Source organism: Rutidosis leptorrhynchoides, chromosome 4 (assembly GCF_046630445.1).
Source record: "Rutidosis leptorrhynchoides isolate AG116_Rl617_1_P2 chromosome 4, CSIRO_AGI_Rlap_v1, whole genome shotgun sequence".
Lineage (NCBI taxonomy): Eukaryota > Viridiplantae > Streptophyta > Magnoliopsida > Asterales > Asteraceae > Rutidosis > Rutidosis leptorrhynchoides.
This window is the reverse complement of record NC_092336.1, coordinates 227741226-227763618: the sequence shown is the minus strand read 5'-3', so window position 1 is coordinate 227763618 and position 22393 is coordinate 227741226. Positions and strand designations below refer to the sequence as shown.

Here is a 22393-nt window from a genome sequence, read left to right as displayed (position 1 = left end):
GATTGGACGGTCACAATATTGTATTACAAGGAATAAAAATTACAGGACATCTTTTAGAGATTACAATTATGTAATTAACTGAGAAAAATTACTTAAACAATCTTTTTTACAAACACGAACAAAAGCTTTTTAAGTCGTAAAAGTAAAGAATCGTCGAAAATGATTGGTTGAATCCTTTATTACTTAATTACTTCCCAAAATAGTATGGGTTGCTAATGAAAATATATTATAATATTCATAAGTTTAATCATATGAAGTTCTGAGACTGAACTCTAGCCATGCAATTTAGGAGTAACGGTGGCTCCATTTGATTGGTTGAATCCACAATAACTTTTCATGATATCTTTAACTTTTCGACGATGCTAGATCGTTATTTTAAAATCGGTGGTCCTGTTTCTGTTTATGATTAATAAATACACACTAGATCAATTGAGGTGCGGTTTTTTTTTTTCCTGTTGTGAGCCCAAGATAGCACTTGTGATTTTAAAGATAGTAATATTATTAAGGTGTCGGTAGTGGTTTGTAATGATTCGGATAATGGAAGATAACATGGAGATGATATTAGTGACCGTGCTAGTCGTTAATTGCATGATGATATAATAAAGGTGTAATATTTTGGTATCCAAGAAATCGAGTAGGTTCCCGCTCACCTTAAACTATTTCGGGGACGAAATCATTTTTAGTGGGATATGTTATAATGACCCAAAATAAAACATTAAATAATTAAGCATTATGCATATAATAAGCATGATTAGTGTAATAGTATAATAACTTATAATAAGCATATAATTAGTAAACTATCTAATTTAATGATATATGTAACACATCATCATGTATCAGCTGTAAATAATTTATCTTTTATTACCTACTTGTGTCTGTGCATTGTATGTAGCTTCAGAATTTCAAACTTTTTCAATTTGATTGGTGTTTATAATTAGCTATGATAAGATTAAAACCCACTTTAGTATTAGTGTATTACAGTTCACACCTAGAACCTATTAATTTTAAAACATAATGGTATTTATTATTATTATTATTTTAATTTAATATGGCTTACTTTTCTCTGGACCTTTTCTTTAGTATGTTACTAAGTTTTCTTATTGAAAAGTGTACGAGTATATTAATATTTAATATAATAAAACTAAATAAAGGAAATCAGGGTTGATACAAGTAAGATTAGTATGAGATGATTGATGATGATCCGTTAAAATAATCAACGGGTTATGATTAAAAAATGAAGATATTTTTATCCCATTTGCAATTAACAAATCTTTATTACTTTACACATAAGACTTGAACAAATAGTATACTCAATTGGAATTTTACTAGCAAGTGGGCTTGAGAAATTTTGGGTTTAATTAAATATATAATATATTACAACACTTTATAAAATATACTAGTGGAACAACGTGGCACTCATGGCCGACAGTATGGACACATATATGGCGTTTAATTTTTTTTTTTTTTTATGATACATGATAAGAATTAGGATAAAAGATATGATAAGGTGAACAATAGGATATGAAATTGGGTGACGGTAAACGATAATGAAAATTATGTTTATGATTAATGAAAAAGCACATATGGTGATTAATGAAAAAGCACATATGGTGATTAATGAAAAGCACATATGGTGATTAATGAAAGGTATATTGTGAAAAGAAATCACAAATGTTTCTTGAAAGTATTCAAGGTGAAATATGTGAATAAATTCATCCATCATGTGGACCATTTTGATATTTCATGGTTCTAATAGACGCATCTAGCGGATGGTCTCATGTTTGTGTGTTATCAAGCCATAATATGGCATTTGCAAAGTTTCTTGCACAAATTATTAAATTGAGAACACATTATTCTGATTACACCATTAAAAGGATGAGACTTGATAATGCTGGTGAGTTAACATCTCAAGCATTTAATGATCATTATATATCTACAGGGATTGTTGTTGAACATCCAGTTGCTCATGTGCATACACAAAATTGGTTTAGCTGAATCAATAGATAAACGCTTACAGCTAATAACTAGACAATTGATAATGAGTACAAATCTCTCAATATTTATATGTGGACATATAAATTTACATGCTGCGACATTAATTCGCATTATACCATGTGGAAGTCGTAAATATTTTCACTTAATACTTGATTTTGGCCAAGAGCCAAATATTTTCTACCTTAAAACATTGGTTGTGCAGTGTATGTTCCAATTGTATCACCACAACACAATAAAATGGTTCTTCAAAGAAAGATGATAATATATTTTGGATATAAAACATCTTCAATCATAAGATATATTGAACCCATGATGGGTGATGTTTTTACAGCACGTTTTGCTGATTGTCATTTTAATAAAACATTGTTCCCTAGATTAGGGGGAGAAATAAAAATAAAAAATAAATGATGCTTCATGATGTGAACATCAATTAAGGTATATTGAACTCGCACAAAAGAATGTGAAACGAAAGTTCAAAAATAATGCATATGCAAGAACTTGCAAATTAATTACTTTATGCATTTACAGATATAAAAAAGTGACTAAATCATATATACCAGCGATAAATGCTCCAGCTCGAACTGAAATTCCAAAAGCTGGCAATAATGTCACTGTTGAGTCTTTGCCACGCATCAAACGTGGAAGATCAATTGGTTCCGAAGATAAAAATCCTCGAAAAAGAAAATCAGCTGATAATGAGGTAAGAGAAAGTGTTCAAGAAGAACCACAAATCAATATTCCTTCTGCAGAGGATATTGATAAATGTAAATACTAAAATTGCGATAAATTATGCAATATTATGGAACCGAAATGAAACTAAAATCTCTATGAGATATTTTCATATAATGTTACAATGACATCATGAATAAAGATGATGATCTGGAACTAAAATCTGTCATTGAATATACAAAATGGACATGATTGAGCTCAATGGAAAGGAGCAATAAGAGCTGAATTAGAATCGCTCGATAAAAGAAAAGTTTTCGGATCAATCGTTATCACTTTTAAAGATGTGAAACGTATGGGATACAAATGAATTTTTATCCGAAAAGAAATGTGCAAATGAAGTTACAAGGCAAAACTAGACTTGTAACTCAATATTTCCCACAAAGACCAGAAATGAATTAGGAGGAAAAATTATCCTCCTGTAATGGATACAATTACTTATTAGATACTTAATCAACCTGGTAGTTATTTAAATGCATCTCATGAATGTTGTTACTACTTATCTGTAAGGATCACTTAATAGTGATATATATGAATATACCTAAAGGGTTAAGGTATCATAAGCATCTAATGTAAAACCCAAGGGAATATATTCCATTAAATCACAAAGATTTCTAAGTGGGTTTATACAATTGGGACGTATGTGGTATAACTGATTAAGTGATTACTTGATAAGAAAAGTGTATACATATAAACTTATTTGCACATGTGTTTTTATTATGAAAAACAATGATCGGATATATATCGTAGTTATTTATGTCAATGTTCTTAACATCATATGAACAAATAAAGAGATCTATGAAATCATTCAACTTCTAAAGAATTATTTTGAAATGAAAGATCTTGAAAAAACCAAGTATTACCTTGGATTGCAAATTGAACATATGCCTAATGGTTAACTTGTACATTAAACCACTTATACCGAAAAGTTTTTAAAACATTTTTTTTTAAAGACAAACTCATTGTTGTTAGATCACTCAATATTGACACTGATCTATTTCATCCCTGCGAAGATCTTGAAAATCTTAACAGATCGGAAGTTCCATATTTTAGTGCAATTGAGGTTCTTATGTATCTTATAAATTGTACAAGACCTGACATTTCTCTTGCAGTTAATTTGTTGGCAAGATTCATCTCAACCTCTACCAAATGACAATGGAACGGGATCAAACACTTATTTTGATACCCTTGAGGAACTGCCGATTTAAAACTATTTTATTCTAACGCTTCAAAACAAGAATTGGTTGATTATGTATATGCAGGTCATTCGTCAAATCCTCATAAAGATAAATCTCAAACTCGATATGTATTCCTAAATGGAAGTACCACAAAATCATGGCGTTCTCAAAAACAAACACTTGTTGCAACATCATCAAATTATGCCGAAGTGATTGCATTACATGAAGCCACTCGGGAATGTTGTTGGTTAAGATCAATGACACAACTCGTTATTGATTCTTGTGGACTAGAACGCGATAAAAGTTCAACAACTATCTATGAAGATAATGCAGCTTGCATAGCACAGATGAAAGAAGGATATATCAAAAGTGACTGAACAAAACACATACCTCCTAGATTCTTCTCATATACTCAAGATCTTATAAAAGACAACCAGATTAAAATGAGATACGTTCAATCAACAATTATGCAGATCTTTATACCAAAACACTGTCAACTACTGTTTTCAGAACACATGTTCATAATATTGGCATGAGGCATGTTCAAAAGATGTAACAGCTCAGCAATGTCTACTTGAGGGGGAGTCAACTATATGCTGCACTCTTTTTCCCTTAGCTAAAGTTTTTATCCCACTGGGTTTTTCTTTGGCCAAGGTTTTTAACGAGGCAGTAAATTGTAGTTTATCTCCAACAAAACAAAAATTGACATCCAAGGGGGAGTGTTATAATAATATATACATATATGTATATATATGTATATGTACAAGAAGTCATAAATGGATGGCTTTATAATAATATATACATGTACAAGAAGTCATAAAATGGATGCCAATTTTGTAGTATAAATACCTCATGTATTAGCATTGTAAAATGAACCATTTTCATAGAATTATATGAAATACACACTTATCCTCTCTTTTACTAATATTTCATAAATAAGTATAATTGTATTTTGTAGTTCTTTTATTAAATTATAACAGAAATATTGTTATTAGACCTTTAATTTAAGTCCCAATAAAATGAACTAATATCTTCGTTCTCACCTTACTATTTTTGTTTGACTAAGAAAACTTATTCATGAGTAATTTTTACCGGGACACTTGATCATTTAATTTTTAATAGAAAAAATTACACCATTACTTCTTAATGTTAGCACAACGTTTCATGGATGACACTTAAAGTGTATTTTGACGTGAATGACCATATTGTTTGAAAATATTGCGTTGATGATCCCGGAACGTAATAGTCGTAAATGCCCACTGATAGTGTTAGACATTTACGACATCGAGTCTATTAAAACGAATTTAATCTATCCGTACACTCGTAACCCTACTTCCAATACGTCGTTCAACCTCTTAGAACCCAATTACAAGCTCTCAAATTCGTAATTGATCCAATGAACATGAATTCGACTTTGTATCCTACCGTATAGTTGATCCAGTGAACATGGATTCAACTTTGTATCATACCGTATAGTTTATCCAATGAACGTGGATCCAACTTTGTATTTTTGGTTCGTATACTGTAATTCGTCTTCATCATTCGCTATCAAAGTGGGATCGTAGGTTTAGGGTAACCGGATGTTAATACGTTTATGTACATAGTCGTAGATTACAACTGACAATTTTAAGATATAATAAATTATGCCTTATGTCGATTAATTAATGTCGTTTATTTAATTAAGATACAAAAGACTCGATGCCATAAGTGACTAAAAAGCCCTGGTGTGCATTTCACATAATGCACACTAAAGATGAGAATTTAACGACTGTAACATTTAGGAACCAATATTGCAACATTTTCAAACATTACGGTCCTCCACTTTAAAAATATACTTTAGTTTCATCCATTGAAATTTTGTGCAAACATTAAAGAGTAATGACATAATTTTGTCTTTTTAACACTTTGTAACTTCCAATCAAAATGCCCACAATCTACGAGTAAATCCATAAATATTTTTCAACCACGGAATGTTCTGTATCCATCGGCTCTATTTTTGAGTCAATAACAAGCGTCGATTTATTGGCGTCTTGGCTGCCGTTTAGAGTCTAAATTGAATTCCATACAGGATTTAAAACCCATGAAAATTTGATTCTACCATTTTCATGGTGTCTCAATTTTATTTTACTATTTTTTCAAAAAAAAAATTTCTACTTATTAGCCGGATGTCCACTCGGAAACAATCTCTTTAGCCGTCGAATAGAGAAAGTGATGACTTTCTCTCTTTTTAAAAGTGTTTCACTTTTGGTAAAGAAATGGCCTATTTTTATTCTCGGAGGAGGGAATGATTGTTTACATCTCACCTCGTCATACAACCCTCATGTGTTATTGAGTTTTATTGTTTTGTTTATATTCTGTATCCATATTTTTACCATACATTGTTGCTATATATATGGCGTAAATGTAATTTTTGTATATACACGCTTGATGTGGTTATCAATCAATAATCTAATTAGGTAGGTAAATTTACAATTAAAATATAATTATATTAATGTATAATTAAATAATTTTACTCTAGTTAACGGGTATATTCGTTGGTTTTTTAAACTATGATTACGGATTCACAAGTCGGATATCATTCGTCGTGGATATTATATATACATGACCTATTCACGGCCCGTCAACGGGAATAGAATTTTACCCCTCCCATAACTACAGGTAAAGACAGTTTTTATCCGACCAATGCGGGTTCTAATAACAGCATGTCACATGTTTCCGCCGGGTGCATCCCTAAGTGTAGTTTGCCCTATAATTTTGACCCATTACACAAGATCTATAAATAACAAAAATCATTTTCAACGGATATAACGACCTTTTAGCTAGATACCTGTCAGAAATGGCAAATTATATTTTGTTGATAAAGATTGTTCTCTTCAAAAGCTCTAAACTTTTTCACTAGTTCCTCTAGATTAAATTTAGAAAGTATCTCTAGTTTTTTTTTTTCATGAAAAAAAAAAAAATAAAATAAAATTGCTTTGTTTGGGTTTGGTCCAGAACGAGGTTTTTTATAATTTTTGACAAACCAAACCAAAATATAGCCAGGGTCCAGTCCAGGCTCAGTTTTCAAGCTATGTCGGTCAGGATTGATGCAAGCACCAACATGTAATTTTACAAGAGCGAATAATGGCTAGAAGATTCACAAATCTCTATTGTCATATCACTTCTACATGATCATTTTGACATAGATTCAAGAGGATCCACAAAGATCCAAAATTTCTTAACATCATTTTTCATCATATTCATGCATGTAGCAAAAATGAAGGAAGATGTTTCTCTAAAACAGCCAGAAGCTCTTGTCCCTGGCCCGCTTCCTCCATCACTACACCACCCAATCGTTTAGCGGCTTCCACCAATTGTCCCCTATGTTGCTGGGACAACAAACAACCACCTGCCTTTACACACTCCCTATACAGTGGCAGGTACGCTATTGCAACCCTTAATGGGCCGGGTAGATCCATTAAACTTATGGGCGACCCGCCCCATTTCAAGATACTTACCAGATTGAAGTAATGGATTTGACCTTGTCTCAAACCATCAAAGAAAGCTGCCTCGGACCAATGTTCTTGAAGAAAGTCACGAAGCTCGGGGGCAACTGAGTCATCATCTGACCTCGATATGGCGTCAGCAACTGCATATGTGGCAACTGGGTCTCCAAGAAAATTGGATTGAAGAAGAAAGGCGACACCGTCAAAGGACCCGCCGGATCTTTCACCGGCAGCTTTAAGGATTTCGATACTGAGAGCCGCCAGGACGTGTTGTGGGACGTGTGGGAGGAGATAGGCGGCAATTTGGACTTGACTGGATGATGTGGCGGCAGTTAGGGCTAGACAAAGTTCCATGTCTCTGCAGCCTCGTTTGACAAACCATTGGACAACCTGCATGCACCCTCTTTCGGCTGCTCTCATTAACGGGCCTAAAAAGGCCATTGCGTTTCCCTCTTCGACTAAGCATTCCATGGTGCCAATCTTGCCGTAGTGTGAAGCAAAACCTAAAGCCAGGTCAACGTCTACATCCAAGCTGTTCCTTTGAGCAATCTAAAAGTCAACTCCCAATTTGAAAAAGAGGGATCACAAGAGCAAAGGGATGAATAAGTGAGTAAATAAATTAAGCCAAAGTACTCGTATATGCTAAAAGAGACAGATTATCTGTTACATGCATTGTTGTAAAAGTCGGTTGAGTCAGCTGAAGAGTCGGTTTTATGACTAGCCTGTCCCGTTTCACCCAAAAACAACTAAATAGTCATTCATCGCTAAAAAGCCGGGCCACAGTCGGCTGAGTCAGTCAAAGTCAAGTTAGGTCAAAATTTTAATATTTTTTGAAATGATTTTGTTCTATGTTTGAAATACTTATGTTTTATGTTTGATATATTTGTGAGTAAAATATATATGTTTGAATTATTTATTAGTAAAAGTCAATGTTGGTCAATGCCTGACTCGTCCCGACTCGTCCCTCCAAGTTCCTGACCCGCTGACCGACTCGTCCCCGGCGACTTTTACAACCCTTGTTACATGTACAAAAGCTATTGTGAAACAATGAGAATAAACTTCCTGGAAACTTATTTTAGTTGTGTCTACAACTCTACATTACAACTAATGTAACAAGCAGCATGCATGATCACGATTTCACAAGTTTTACAACTTCAACTAATTTAAGTTGCATATTATTTCAAACGGGTCGAATATAAGTAAGCTATCATTGGGTAACAGGCCAGGTGTGTTCTGATACATACAACCCTGTTATTTCAAAAAAAATTCTGAAATCATATTTAACATATTACCTATTGATAGCATGTAATATTAACAAATGTATGTGGGTCAGCTCACTCATGCCCAATTTGTTCCATCATATACTAAAAGACTACATGTTAACGATGTTACCCAACCTACCCATATTGCCACCTCCAAATTTACACCCCACGTGTAGAAATGTTTGATTACCTGCAATAATATGCGAACGAGCTCTGTGCTACCAAAACGTGAGGCCTCAAGAAAGCATTGGTTAACATTATCTGCACCACCTTCGACTAGCATGGCAAGCAACCCTTGAACAGCTGTTGCTGACATACCTGACGCCCAGCCAGGATCAAACGAACTCGAGAAAAGAGTAAGAGGGAAACAAGCTGCATCAAATGCCTCTGTGAAGTCCTTTCCAGTTAGGTGATTCCCAGCAAGATCCAAGAAGGTCTTGAAAGCTGATAACTGTAATTGAACCTGAACAGCAGAGTTCTGATTCACCTTATCTTTGTTCCCCTGGCAACGAGAATGAAAACCTATACATTTCAATGCCCATTCAGTAAATTTCTGGACTTTAGCACCAGCTTCAGCCTTCAAAACTTCATCCCCGTTACACTCTTGCAGCCGCTCATGCAAGCTGCACACATAATGCATTATTACACTCTCAGTCAAGAGTAATATTAATAAATCTACATAAAAACTAGAATTGATCGATCGAAGACAATACAAGTAAACAATAAAGGAGGGTTTATGTTATTTCTGTTTTGGTGTACATAAAAGCATTACCCGTGCACACAAACTCGCTGAGTCCCTGTTATGCTAAAATCAGTAAGAAGTCCTTGTATCATTGGTAGTTAGGGGCAAAGCTAGCCATGAAGGATGCAACTCGAATCACAGAGTTCGATAAGTCATAAACGTGTTGACTATTACCCCCAACATCTCAAAATACCATCAGTAATGTCAGATTCAGAACCAAAACTGAAGTGATCACTACAATAGTCTAATGCAATAGGAAGGATGTTGCAATTTGATAAGAGACGTTCCCAGATGAACTTTGATGTTCACTTTGGGGATTGACGGGTGTATAAATGACGTGTGTAGTATGAAAGTTTTTTTTTTTTTTTTTTGCAACAATCACACACAAAACATTATCATTATCATGCCACTGAAAATGAAGCATTTATGTTAGCAGGGCAGATATTGTGATACAAGTATACAACTGAACAAAGATCGACCTTACTCACACAACTTAACAAGGGTATGTAACTGCTCTTCCATCTTAACTAAACATAATGAGTTATTAATAGGACATTTCAACACTCTTAAGTAAAGAAAACCAGTAGAAAGATGGGTTGAAAAAGGATTCAAATGATTATCAATCCAAAGTAAAAAGCAGGTCAAAGGCAAAAAAAGGATTACCGTTGTGCCATAACAGAGACAGTGTCTGCAAGACTCATTGTTCGATTTTGGCAAGCTGAGACACATGAAGCTAAGAATGAGGTCCTAAGAGCTGCCCTTGTGAAGTCAGAAGCACCATTTGATATTATGGTGTTAATCAACCCCGTTATCCCATCAAGCTCATGATGGGTACTCAAAAACCATATTGAATCCAACGAAATACACAAAGCATCATTAAGTGTTTGGGGATCAGCTAGAGATATCAAACTCTCTGCAAGTTCCCAGTCATGAGAGCTAACCGCACCCTGAAATAAACGCCCGAGCTCAATCCTATCTTGTCTACTAAGTTTCTTCTCTTGTAAACATTTATCTGTAGCACGCAAGTTAGATTTGAGGTTACTTTCATCATTACAAGTACAACTTGCAAGCGGTTCCTCCCTCGAAAACACCACATTTTCATCACCCGAGTTAAATACTACGACATCATCATCAGAATCATCTATCCTATCCTCATCAGTTTCCATTTCATCGACATGTTCCGCCACATCTTCATGGCCCGTTCGATTCCCTAACAAAAACATTGTTTCCTCTTCTCCCACATCCTCCACAACTTTCTTTTTATCCATTCTCCACCACCACCTCTGACGTTCCCAAATAATGGTTTATAATTCCAAAATCAACCTCAAGAAGCAGTAGCAGAAGAATTCATCTCAATCTATATCCTCAACCTTATCCAATCAACAACTAAATTAATCCCAATTCATTCCATTTCACCAAACAATTCCCAACAACCAACAGTAAACGGATCCGAAATTAGTTCAACAAAACGATATCTTCCCAATTTGATCTAGGTCAAAACATCAAGCACAACAACATAGATCCCCATAAACGTATATCGAAATTCGTCAAAACAATACGCTTACATCCATACAAATATACAAAGCCTGAATATTTAGTACAACGAGCTGCAACGGTACGAGCAAGAAACCTAAAAATATCAATCAATCAATCAATCAATCAGTCAATCAATCAATTAACAACCTTATCCTACGAATCATCAAAAATCATCAACATCGCCCACATATAACCGTTGATTCGAGAAGAAAATATAAATTACCTAACGCATCGATCTGATAATTTACGTTATCTGCAAAAATGAAATTAACATCGAAAAATTAATGAAGTTAAGATCATCTATAGATACAGAATCGTGTAAGCATAGATTAATCGACAACAATCAATAACTAATTGATTATTGATAATAATACAACAATAAGAATTAAGAATTAAGAATGAGAATAAAAATAAACCTGATTGAATTAGGGTTTGAAGGAGAGTGCGATTGTGTGGGTGAGAGAGAGGTATTTTAAATTATTATTTTTGTATAATTTCTGGAAATGAGATTCTCGCCTCACCTTTACCTTTCCCCCACTGCTCTCTCTCTCTCTCTCTCTCTCTCTCTCTCTCTCTCTCTCTCTCCTCTCCTTTTGTTGTTTTCTCGCCCAAATTTTGTTTGTGTATTTTAACAAGAAAATAAGTATTTATATATTTGGTGAAATTTGTGGATGGTTTATTTTGTGGTAAAAATGGTTTTGGTGAAATTAATGGGTTAGATTTATATTGATTTTAGGTTAAAAAGAATTTGTTGAGATGAATTTGCAACCAGTTATATATTTGTTTTTGTTTTCTTATAAAAATAATTGTAAATGTAAATTATTTAAAAATATTAACTAATATGTCAACAAAAATAATTAAAATGAAATAAACGCAAGAAGAAAAATGATCTAGTGGAGTTTGTGAACTCGAGCTTACAGTAGTTATAGATGAAAATAAAAAATGATATATACGCAAAAAAAAAATTATGTAGTGAATGACGTTCTGATATACACTTTATTTCAAAGTGTTACGACAATATACACTTTTTTCAAAATAATTTGTAATATACATCATTCCGTCCAACACTTTCTTGGTCTACTACATCATATTGTGGTCAACCACAAAAATTTAGTTAATAAGGAGTTGGTCGACTACATCAACAGAGAGTTGGTCGACTACAACAAGGAGTTGATACACTATGTAGTTGAACAGTGAAACACGGTAGTCGAACAAAGAGTTGGTAGACTATGTCGTTGACCAACTATCAACAAGGAGTTGGTCAACTACAACAAAGAGTTGGTAGACTACATAGTCGACCAACTCCTTGTTGATGTTTTAATTTTGATCGACTACAGGCACACTCTTGTGGTCGACCATCATGTAGTAGACCAAGAAAGTGTTCGACTGAATGTTGTATATTATCAATTTTTTTGAAAAAAAAAAATGTATATTACTCTAACACTTACAAAAATGTATATTTGTTAATTTCCCTTAATTTTTTGAATATTTAATTTCATATTTCAAAAAGAAAGAAAAGAAATAGTGATATAATACTACAAGCAGTATTTAAAAACTCATATATAGACTGCAAGTTGCAAGGCAAATAAAATCTAATCAAGTTCCACTTCATACACTTGGTAATGAGTCTACTCAAAGAATCAAGATGCATTGAACAGAAACTGGAAATGACTACACATTATATCTTTTTATTCAAACGAATAAAAAAACAAGATTCTTTTTGAAGTAAAAAAGAAGGAAAAAAAAAAAAGATTCTATCCTCAAAAGATTTATTTAATAAAATATCATACGAAGTACTGTATTTAATACAATTTTTAGACTTTCAGCACACAACAAGAAAGCCTAAAATAATACAATACAATAGACGGTTATACCCCTATCGAAGTATTGATTTCGAGAAGACCTGAGGCTGAGACAATAGAAATTCTAACATAACGCTGTTCCATCCATTTCACGATCACGAACTTTTAACTACTGTATACAAAAAAAAAAACCCTGAAGCTCAACAAACAACACAATAATTTTTAGCAGGTCTCATTTTGCTTATAAATTACAAATACAAACATCAAAACCATAATCAATGAACTATTTGTTGGCTCATCAAAAGTTACTGTTCCATCCATTTCACGATCACGAACTTTTATTACATGTTTTACGATGTTATAGCGTACGACATCATAGCACAGTTTATGTTTTTTGAATAAGAATTTGTGGTGTACGAATATCACTCTGTGTTCTACAAAATAATGACTCCATTTTGAAGTAGCGTAATTTCATAAAAAGTAATTTATAATTTTAAAAGCTTCCACATATTTCGTGAAGAACAAACCAAAATGAATGACATTCAAGACTTCCATATATTTTTTTCAGTGCTTGTTTTGTTTCAAATTCAACTTTTCAGGCCAAACAAAACCCGTCAAGGTAACCCGATAATTGTTCTAGTACCTTGGATCTGGTTTCGGCCTCAGATGGATCGTGACTACAAACTCTTCAGAAATAAGACGCGAATGACATAAGATTTGCAAATAGTGACACACCAAGGATGCGGAACACACCCAAAGTCATTTACACAAAAGTACACAGACACCAACCTCCTTAAACATTTGAGCATATATGTTTTATATCCAGAAAGATAACAATACAACTTAAAATATCAAGTGAACTTTTCACCACACAAGCATTGTCAGAGAGCCTTATAGATGTTTAAAAACAACACACCTCCAAAGTTTCTCTACTCTTCAGCAGCACTTGCAGCACTTAAGTCTACATTCAGGTCAAGAACCTACAAAGGTAACACTTGTTAGAAACAACCCTCAAAATTAAGGGTACTAATTTTAACATATTTTTAGGATCATAGATCAAACCAGTTTGGACCCATCACAAATTATCACTTTTCACCCATTACCCAAACCGTAAGGACACATTCATTATACTGCCCATGCTAAGAATCAAAATTTACAAGTCGTAATGACTAATGAGCAGAAGTGGAAATAAAGTAGTTATGATAGATAAATATTTTCATACCTTTCCAGTTATCATCGAGTACATGTTGAGCACGTCAATTACAGTTGACTCAAAGTGAGTTGTGGCGTCATAGCTCTGTTAAACATGAGACATAAATTACGAAACCATATATTATTTCAGATAAATTGTGAAAAAAAAAGATCTGTACGAAAAACTTACGGTGGATATGAAGCAATTATCCAGAGAAGGCTCGTTCACAGGTTCAAATCTATCGTACATATCATAAAAGATCTCATCAACGGGCCCTAGAAGATCAAGCCCTGGCTTCAATTCGATTTCAGGTTGATCAGTTTCGGCCTCGGTAGATACAAACGCAATGAACTTTCCTTTTGGAGCAACATTGTGGGAGTATGAACAGCAAAAGAGATACCTGCAGAGTAGAAGTTTTGTAAACGTTTAATGTTGAAATGGTAGTTTGGACATACTTAGAGGGTGTTTGGCTTTGCGTTTAAAATAAGATTATTAGAGTATTACGTTTTTAAAATTGTAGATATTACAATTTGAGAAACTCAAAACATCAAAACATGAAAATAAAAAAGTAGGTCACCCCTTACTGCAACAAAACGTAATAATCAATTTTACTCTTTCCGTCTAATTCCTCCCTAGTTGTTAATTGATCGAATAATCTAATTTACCAAACACCTAAAAAACATATTATTAGATTATTGCGTTATCAAACATCATAATAAAATCCAAACACTACTAAATTATAACATGTTTAGCTACAACTGATTATACGATTCTGATTATCTAAAACAGACAATCAAATTTCAAAATGCATACCCAAACAACATGAAATGAGTTGCTTTTGGTAATGTTTATTTTTCAGCAGGCCTAAAACTAAAAAAAAATTAAAGTGGAAATAGGTAAATGTGTGGAACATGTCAAATAGTTTTTTAAGGCAACGAAGTGTAATTGTCATGTCTAAAATTTCCTGCATCCTTTCTTTATTACTATTATTGTTGTATAAAACCTACATACGTATTCATATTCATATTTAAAACATTAATTAATTATAAACAGATAATTATTCGGATCTCATCTTAAAACTCACATGTCTGATCTGCGACCCAACTGCTTCTGTGGAAGAATAACTTGCACAGAGTGTGAATCACTGGTATTTGGAATAGGGTGGCTCATAATGCAAATTGCTCTAGCGACCTTTCCGACTTTCCTCACCTGTCAAAAACCATACTTAATTGATTAACTTCACATTCTTGTTTGGTTACAATCTGCATTACCAAGCTGGTTTTTTAGAGTTTACCACTTCTAGTTACTTTTGGACTTGAGAAATATGCTACTATGGTTAGATAAGAAAAACGTAATTATATGAATATACAAAATTTAGTACTAGTGACCTATGAAAAAAGTGTACCTTGTTAGGCAAATATGAAGGATCGCAAACAACTTTCTTGCACTTGGCTGTTTCACCTTCTGAGGTGACACCACAAACCTTGCCTTCCTCATCAAACTCAACCTGGTATTAGTAACATTAACTTGCATTGTGAGACCTTTCTTACTATTTTTAAAGGCCAGAACTCATAAAACAAAATCAATAAAAGACAAAATATAGGATACCTTGCACTCAGGTTTATTCAACATATAGGTTCCACCATAAACAGCACTGAGCCGCGCAAATGCCTACAAAATATGATACAAGTAAATTATAACACCTTCATCAATTTGAAAGTGGTGCATATTGCTAAGTTACTACATTCACAAGCACATTAAGCAACAAAATAAACAAGCAAATGGAGGCACATGTGTGAAAGAAAGATATAATGATAACTGTCAAAAAAGATGTACCTGAGGAAGCTCGCCCAAACCATACAGGGGATAAATGTAAGGTGACCCACCTTGAAAACGTGCGAGTGACTCAGCATAAAGCTAGTGCAGAAGAAGTTTCAATGAGTTAGTTTTCAAAGATTTTAAATTTAAAATAAAAAATAGACACAAACTGACAGCGTGTGTAAACCTTCATTCTCTTGACTGTATCCAGTGCAGGTTCATTTAAGTAGCGATCATCTCTGTGCAAAGCTAACGCATGGCCTATGAAATCCACAGTGTTGTCATCCAGACCATATTTACTGAAAAGAATACGATATTATTAGTGGGAGTTTTTGCAAAAAGATGATAATACATTTTACATCAGCCCATCTTTCATATAGCTCATCTCAATTTAATCTAAGAAACTAGTAACAACAGCCAAATAACTTCATCTAAGAAAGCAATATAAAGCATTTTGACCAATCTCATAAGCATGTAACGTTCATTATGCCACCCTAAAGATGGAGAAAAATAGAACTCACACATGCATTATTAAAAAAATTGTTAATTCATCTTATATTTATTTTTTTGTTAGCTGATGAGATGTTGAAGATTTATTAGCACATACTCCCATCTATATTAGCATAGCAAAATTTTAAGGTGCTGAACTGTGTCAATAAAAGAAACCTATATGTGTTTCTTATTGAACTAGAAAGATATCATTGTTGTAAAAAAAAAAATAGTTGTAATATTAAATTTCAATTTCATACATCTAGTACGACATTACATAAATCCTTGTGCATAAAAAATTAAGAAAATATATAACAACAAAAATATGTGAAGGATAGAGGTAATGAATAGAATAATACGCAATAAGTTCTCTAGTTGTCACTCGTGTGAGATCCATCCCCTCATGTGTTTTGGGATCATTCTCATTGTAGTCCTGGACATATATGAAGAACTTGCGGGCCCGGCGCTTCTCAAAAATCCCCATGAGAGGAGACTTGAGGGCCTCCATATCAGTAGCAGGAACTTTGTGCACCTATGCAGTTCAGGACAAATTATAAGCTATGTAAAATGAAACATGATTGTTAAAAAGGAAGGAGAAAACTTGCAGCTATAAATAGCAACATCATACCTTTCCTTTGTTATAAACAAAACTGCCATCCACTGCTTTAAAGTAGAGATATTTTGTGACGTCAGTATGAATGAGGACACGTACAAGAGCCCCATTTGCCATTATAAACTTGACATACATAAACATCATGTTAACAATATAAAATGGCAAAACTGTAATAGCATAGTAAATAAAACTAGTAACAAGATAGATAGATAGATACATACCTTAGGGATCATGTCCACATTGTAATCTCTGCTAGAGCCTAAATCAGCAGGAGGCTTATCACTTCCTCTAAATTTCTTCCAGAGCTGTAGATTTAAATTTGTTCACATTAGTAATACATGAAGATGTACATTATACCTTGTATCATGATAAGAGGTTAATAGAGCAAAACCTGAATAAGATTAAGTGATGTGGATTCTCCCCCATAATAATCATTTCTGTCCATATGCAAAACCTGAATGACATATAAACGTCATTAGCCAATAGCAAGAGAAGTCCTAAACTTTAATCTAAAAATAGAATAACATTCTTATAAATATGCAACCGCTCCAACAATACTAGTAGCTCAACACTTCAAAACACTATGCGCTAATACCAAGTGATATGTTTATCAAAATTCTCTCAATAAACAGTAAAATTATCATAAAACTAAATCCCTACTTTATAGATATTAAACCTCATTAGAACAATACAAAAGAAAACTAAAAAAGAAAGTTAACACCAGTTAATTCTTTAACTCCCTATATAATTACATTATATGTATCGTTCGAATGACTAGTAAATGAAATTGAATAACCATTGATCTAATTGAATTTAAACCTTTCAAAACTCAAAAATCCATAACAACCTAATCTTATAAATGGTTTCTTAATACAAAAATGAACACACAGACTATATCTCATTATATCAGCACCCATACCTAAACAGTAAACAATCACAGGTACAGATCTAATTTGATTCAGATTTAACTAATTCCAGTTTCTGTCAACTGTGGTATCAACATCAATCCATATAAACAAATTAAATTTTATCATTATCCAATCAAACTGCTAGTATTAATTAAAAAATTGCAAATGCTTCATCATATAATGCAGCGATTTTCATATCATAATCCACCTGATTATTATTAAAGCTTTCCAACATAATAAGTAACATAATATATACAATATACACATCTACAGAAAGCAATTACAGTAACTATGACTCAAACTAGGTTACGCAGATGCAAACAAGATGATTTCCGTTAACATTTTCTCAATTTATACCTATATATAATTAGTATATATCGTGCATCAACCGATCATCACAGATCTAATTATAATAACATGTTCATAACTAAAACAATAAATAAACTAATAAGTACTAGATAATCACAAATTCTGTAACTAGAGATCAGTAAAAAAAAAAAGAGTGATGACGCGCGATTTAAGTAAAAAAAACTGAGAATTATACCTTCAGACCATCAACGGAGAGAAGACCACTGAGAATGCATTCTTTGAGACCAGTACCGAGAACAACGACGTCGTATTCTTCATCCATATTGCAGCGAATTGAATCAGTGATTTGAAGAAATCGTTAAATAGATTAAGTGAAAATGGAAGTGAATGGAGGAGGTAGGGTTTCTTCAAATCAGAGTCCAAAGCGTGTCTTCTGCAAAATTTATATTTATTTATTTTAGGAAAACAGAGAAGATGCCTTGCGTCGTGGTGGAATATAAGTAGACCGATATAGATTTAGCTTTCAGTTTTGTGGTAATACAAGAGTAGTCCTTTAAGTTGTGTTTGACTCGTGAAAAATGAAATGACAATAATTTTTTAACTACTACTCAGACCACCAATCACCAACCACCAACTAGGCGTGAGTTTGCTCCGTAGTCCTACGTGGCACAAGCTGAAGAAAAATGACGGATGTTAACGCGCCATCAGTTTTCATCACCTACGGGCGTTAGTTGGACTAGCAACGGAAAAAGGGGTCAGTTACGGGTGTCAGTTTTTTATTGGGTCACGTGTCTGTAGCCGTTGTCCAACGGCTTTCTAGCCGTTTTTCTTTTTTTTTTTCTTTTTTTATTTAATTTCAATTATAAATTATAAATACAACATTTCTTATTCATTTTTACACAACAAATACATCAACTTTCTCTCAATATTTATACAATTTACTCAAAAAAATTATGGCATCATATTTACTAGCTTTCGATTCCGATTCGGAGGATGTTCGTGTTATCCAACTTATTCAAGAATTGGACGAAGAGTTCGAAGTCGAGTCCGTTCCTCGTATTCCTAGAGTTTGCGGAAACATTCCGATAGATGGTGAGTCGGCAGCGCAACGATTGTTGAACGATTACTTTGCCGACGCACCCGTTTTTCCGGCTAAGAAATTTAAAAGGCGGTTTCGTATGCGCATAAATTTATTTCTCCGTATAGCGCAAGGAATAACTACATTTAATGGTAATTATATTTCTGACCATTTTTTTTTCTTCTAGAAAGCATATTGATGCGCTTGGTAAGCAGTCGTTTACTACTTTACAAAAGTGTATTTCGGCTATACGTCAGTTAGCTTATGGATTGAGTCATGATGCTCTCGATGAATATTTACGTATGAGTGAGCAAACATCAGTAATATGTTTAGACAACTTTTGTAAATATATTATTGATATATATAAAAGTCGATACATGAGATCTCCCACATCAACCAATGTTGCACGATTATATAGTGCACACGAGAAGAAGCACGACCAACGAGTAAGGAATAGAGGACGTGATCAAGACATTGTCACAAGAGAATTAAGGGATAGAGCGGTGCACGACCAACTCACTGAAGATTTAATCGAGCATATTTGGAATCTTCCAACGTCATTTCGACATGTTAGTCTTTAATTATGTAATCTTTAATTTTATTATTTTTAGATTGTAATTTTTTTTGTATTACTTCTTTTATTTAATACTTTGTATTTTGTTTTTATTATTAATGAATATCTTATCTTATTATTAGTTATATTAAATAATGTGTTAAATTATATAAATAAAATGTAAAAATAAAAACAGATGGACCCTACTGATTAACTGACATTTGTGGTTATAAAATGTCAGAAACTGACACTGCCCAGTCAGAGTCAGATTGCATTTTTTGACCAAAAAGTGTCAAAACTGCATGTAACGTCACAGTCATGGTTATAAATTGTCTCATAATACTTCTAGGGATGATGCGCTAAAAAAAACTAGTGACATGCGAGAATATCAGTGTTTGCAGTAAGTAAAAAACATTTGAGACCTTCGTCGCAACGGATTTACTTGTGTACCATCGTAACGGATCTAAAAGCGGGTAAATAAAGGTCAATGATTAAACAACGGTCGACAATAGTAAAAACGATCAAAACCTTAAAAAAATAGTCAAGACGGATTTTGACTTTTTATATATATTTTAAGCATAATTATTATTATTATTTTAAATTAAAGACAAACTAGCTTAAGACCCGCAAGATTTGCGGGTTTCGGTAATAAAAATTATAAATATATAATATATTATTTGTGAATACGTCAATTTTTTTTTGGACGACAAAAATAGTCAGCCCTTAGAATCAAACAACTGATGCCCCGAAAACAAACAACATATAGTGACCATCTATTCTAGAGTCTCTTTTTGAGCACGTCAATTAAATCGACAAAAGTTGTGTATAAGAAAAAAAAATCAAATCAAAGCAGGAAGTTGAATAAAATTGTAGATATAAACTAATTATTAAAAAATGACTGAATATAACTTAAAGTTCAATGGTTAATAAAAAAAGATAATTGATAACTCTACGTCGGATATATTTAGTTGTAGTATCCGCATATTTGTTTGAAGGATAACTTCATTTGTTTGACAAATTACATTTGTTAAGAAGGATAATTACATGTGTTTGAAGATGTTCTTAACATAACTTCATAACTTAAACCGTCAATTTAAGACCCTCGAATTTACAAAATATATTTTTGGGACGAATCAAAAAACGAATTGTCAGACTAATTATATTTTATATAGTATTTGTTAGATTGTTAAGAAATCAAAACAGTTTCAGTATTAATGTTGCATTTCATAATTCAAAATAATTGAGATTCCTTAGGTTTAAATCTTGTGGTGACCAGGGAAGATTTGATAACGATTACGGACGGGAAAAACCTCATCAACGCGCGACTTAATTGAGATCTATGAACCAACTTCCGAATCATCTACCAAATTGCATAATCAACCGGATCCACCTAAACCAAAAAAATTTCCTCTAAACAGAATGAGGCTCTCGCTGAGAGATCCATTAGTTACTGGCCCACCCCTTGTGACAAAGAAAGAAAGGCAAGTTAAGGCGATTGATAAAAAAAAGTTCTTCTTTTTTTATGACAGAGCAAAGGTTATTATACAACATACATGGTTATAACTTTACCATATTGATATGGCCAAAACGGACGGTTTTATTTGTGCGGTGTCTTTAGGTCGCACCACGTCGGAATTAGTTACCAAAAGAGAGTAATGGTTTTATTATTTATATTTAGCTGGGGTTTTGTAACGACCCTGGTTTTTCCATCTTTTATTAATAATATTTAATATTAATGCTTGCGCTTTAATGAATATATTTTATTACATTTATTTGTTACCATACATGACTTTACATGTCCCGACTCGTCTTTGTGACACACGTACTTTACACGAATAATATTTAGAATATTATTTGCATTCATGATTAATTATTATTAATTATTTTTAATTAACTAATGTTAGTAGTTAATTATTTGGGCTTATTTATTTAATTTGTTACATATTTGGTCTTTTATTAATGGACTCATGATTAATGGACTTGGAAGCTGTGACGACCCGAAAATTTCTGACTAAATTTAAACTTTATCTTTATATTATTCTGACACGATAAGCAATGTTTGTTAAGTTAAATCTCAAGGATTTTAAACTATGTTTATACATTCATTTAAACCTCGACCAAATTCCAATGATTCACGAACCATTAAATGAACATATATGAATATGTATGTATATGTGTATATGTTATAAATTGAAAATGTCAACAAAGTATTTAAATGTATAATGCTTTATATGAACGTATTTGTTTCAATATGATTATCGACGAAATTAAAAAAATATATATTAAATGATTGAATTATCAGAAACATTGAATTATGATTACAAGTCTCGGTTGAGAGGTCCACTATGATTTGAGAAAATCTATTCCTCTTAATGATATTCGGAATAATTTGTAAAGCTATTTATAAATAAAAATAAAAAGTGACATTTACGAAAGTTAGACAAAAGCTAGTGGAGAATTGGTTTCCATAATATTCTATTAATCTATTTTCAAACGTACAAAAACGTTTTCAGTTTAAAAAGAACTTTATTATTAAAACGTATATAACTTTTATAAATATCTAGAATCACTTTTGACAACTCATTACTTAACCAGTATAATAAATATACCGATATTTATATTTTATTTAATTAAATATATATAACGATTTAAATTAATATTATATATATTTATACGCATATTATACATACATAGTTTTTATACTCTT

At 32.7% G+C, this 22393-nt stretch overlaps 2 protein-coding genes across 2 annotated transcripts; both read right to left on the bottom strand.

The window, feature by feature from the left end:
- Nucleotides 1-6891: 6891 nt before the first annotated feature.
- Nucleotides 6892-11481, bottom strand: LOC139843349 (ankyrin repeat protein SKIP35-like). Its single transcript, XM_071833427.1, has 5 exons — nucleotides 11341-11481; nucleotides 11148-11177; nucleotides 10052-11018; nucleotides 8837-9269; nucleotides 6892-7933 (listed from the first exon to the last, which is right to left on the bottom strand). Exons 3-5 carry the CDS (start codon nucleotides 10654-10656, stop codon nucleotides 7139-7141), a joined length of 1833 nt encoding a protein of 610 aa, XP_071689528.1. The 5' UTR covers nucleotides 10657-11018; nucleotides 11148-11177; nucleotides 11341-11481; the 3' UTR covers nucleotides 6892-7138.
- Nucleotides 11482-13456: 1975 nt separating this feature from the next.
- Nucleotides 13457-18535, bottom strand: LOC139843348 (guanosine nucleotide diphosphate dissociation inhibitor 2). The gene is made up of 13 exons (XM_071833426.1): nucleotides 18291-18535; nucleotides 17230-17292; nucleotides 17060-17143; nucleotides 16854-16961; nucleotides 16585-16757; nucleotides 15924-16035; nucleotides 15755-15835; nucleotides 15527-15589; nucleotides 15324-15425; nucleotides 15003-15127; nucleotides 14108-14318; nucleotides 13949-14023; nucleotides 13457-13706 (listed from the first exon to the last, which is right to left on the bottom strand). The coding sequence occupies exons 1-13, from the start codon at nucleotides 18375-18377 to the stop codon at nucleotides 13656-13658; spliced, it is 1335 nt and encodes a 444-aa protein (XP_071689527.1). The 5' UTR covers nucleotides 18378-18535; the 3' UTR covers nucleotides 13457-13655.
- Nucleotides 18536-22393: the final 3858 nt, after the last annotated feature.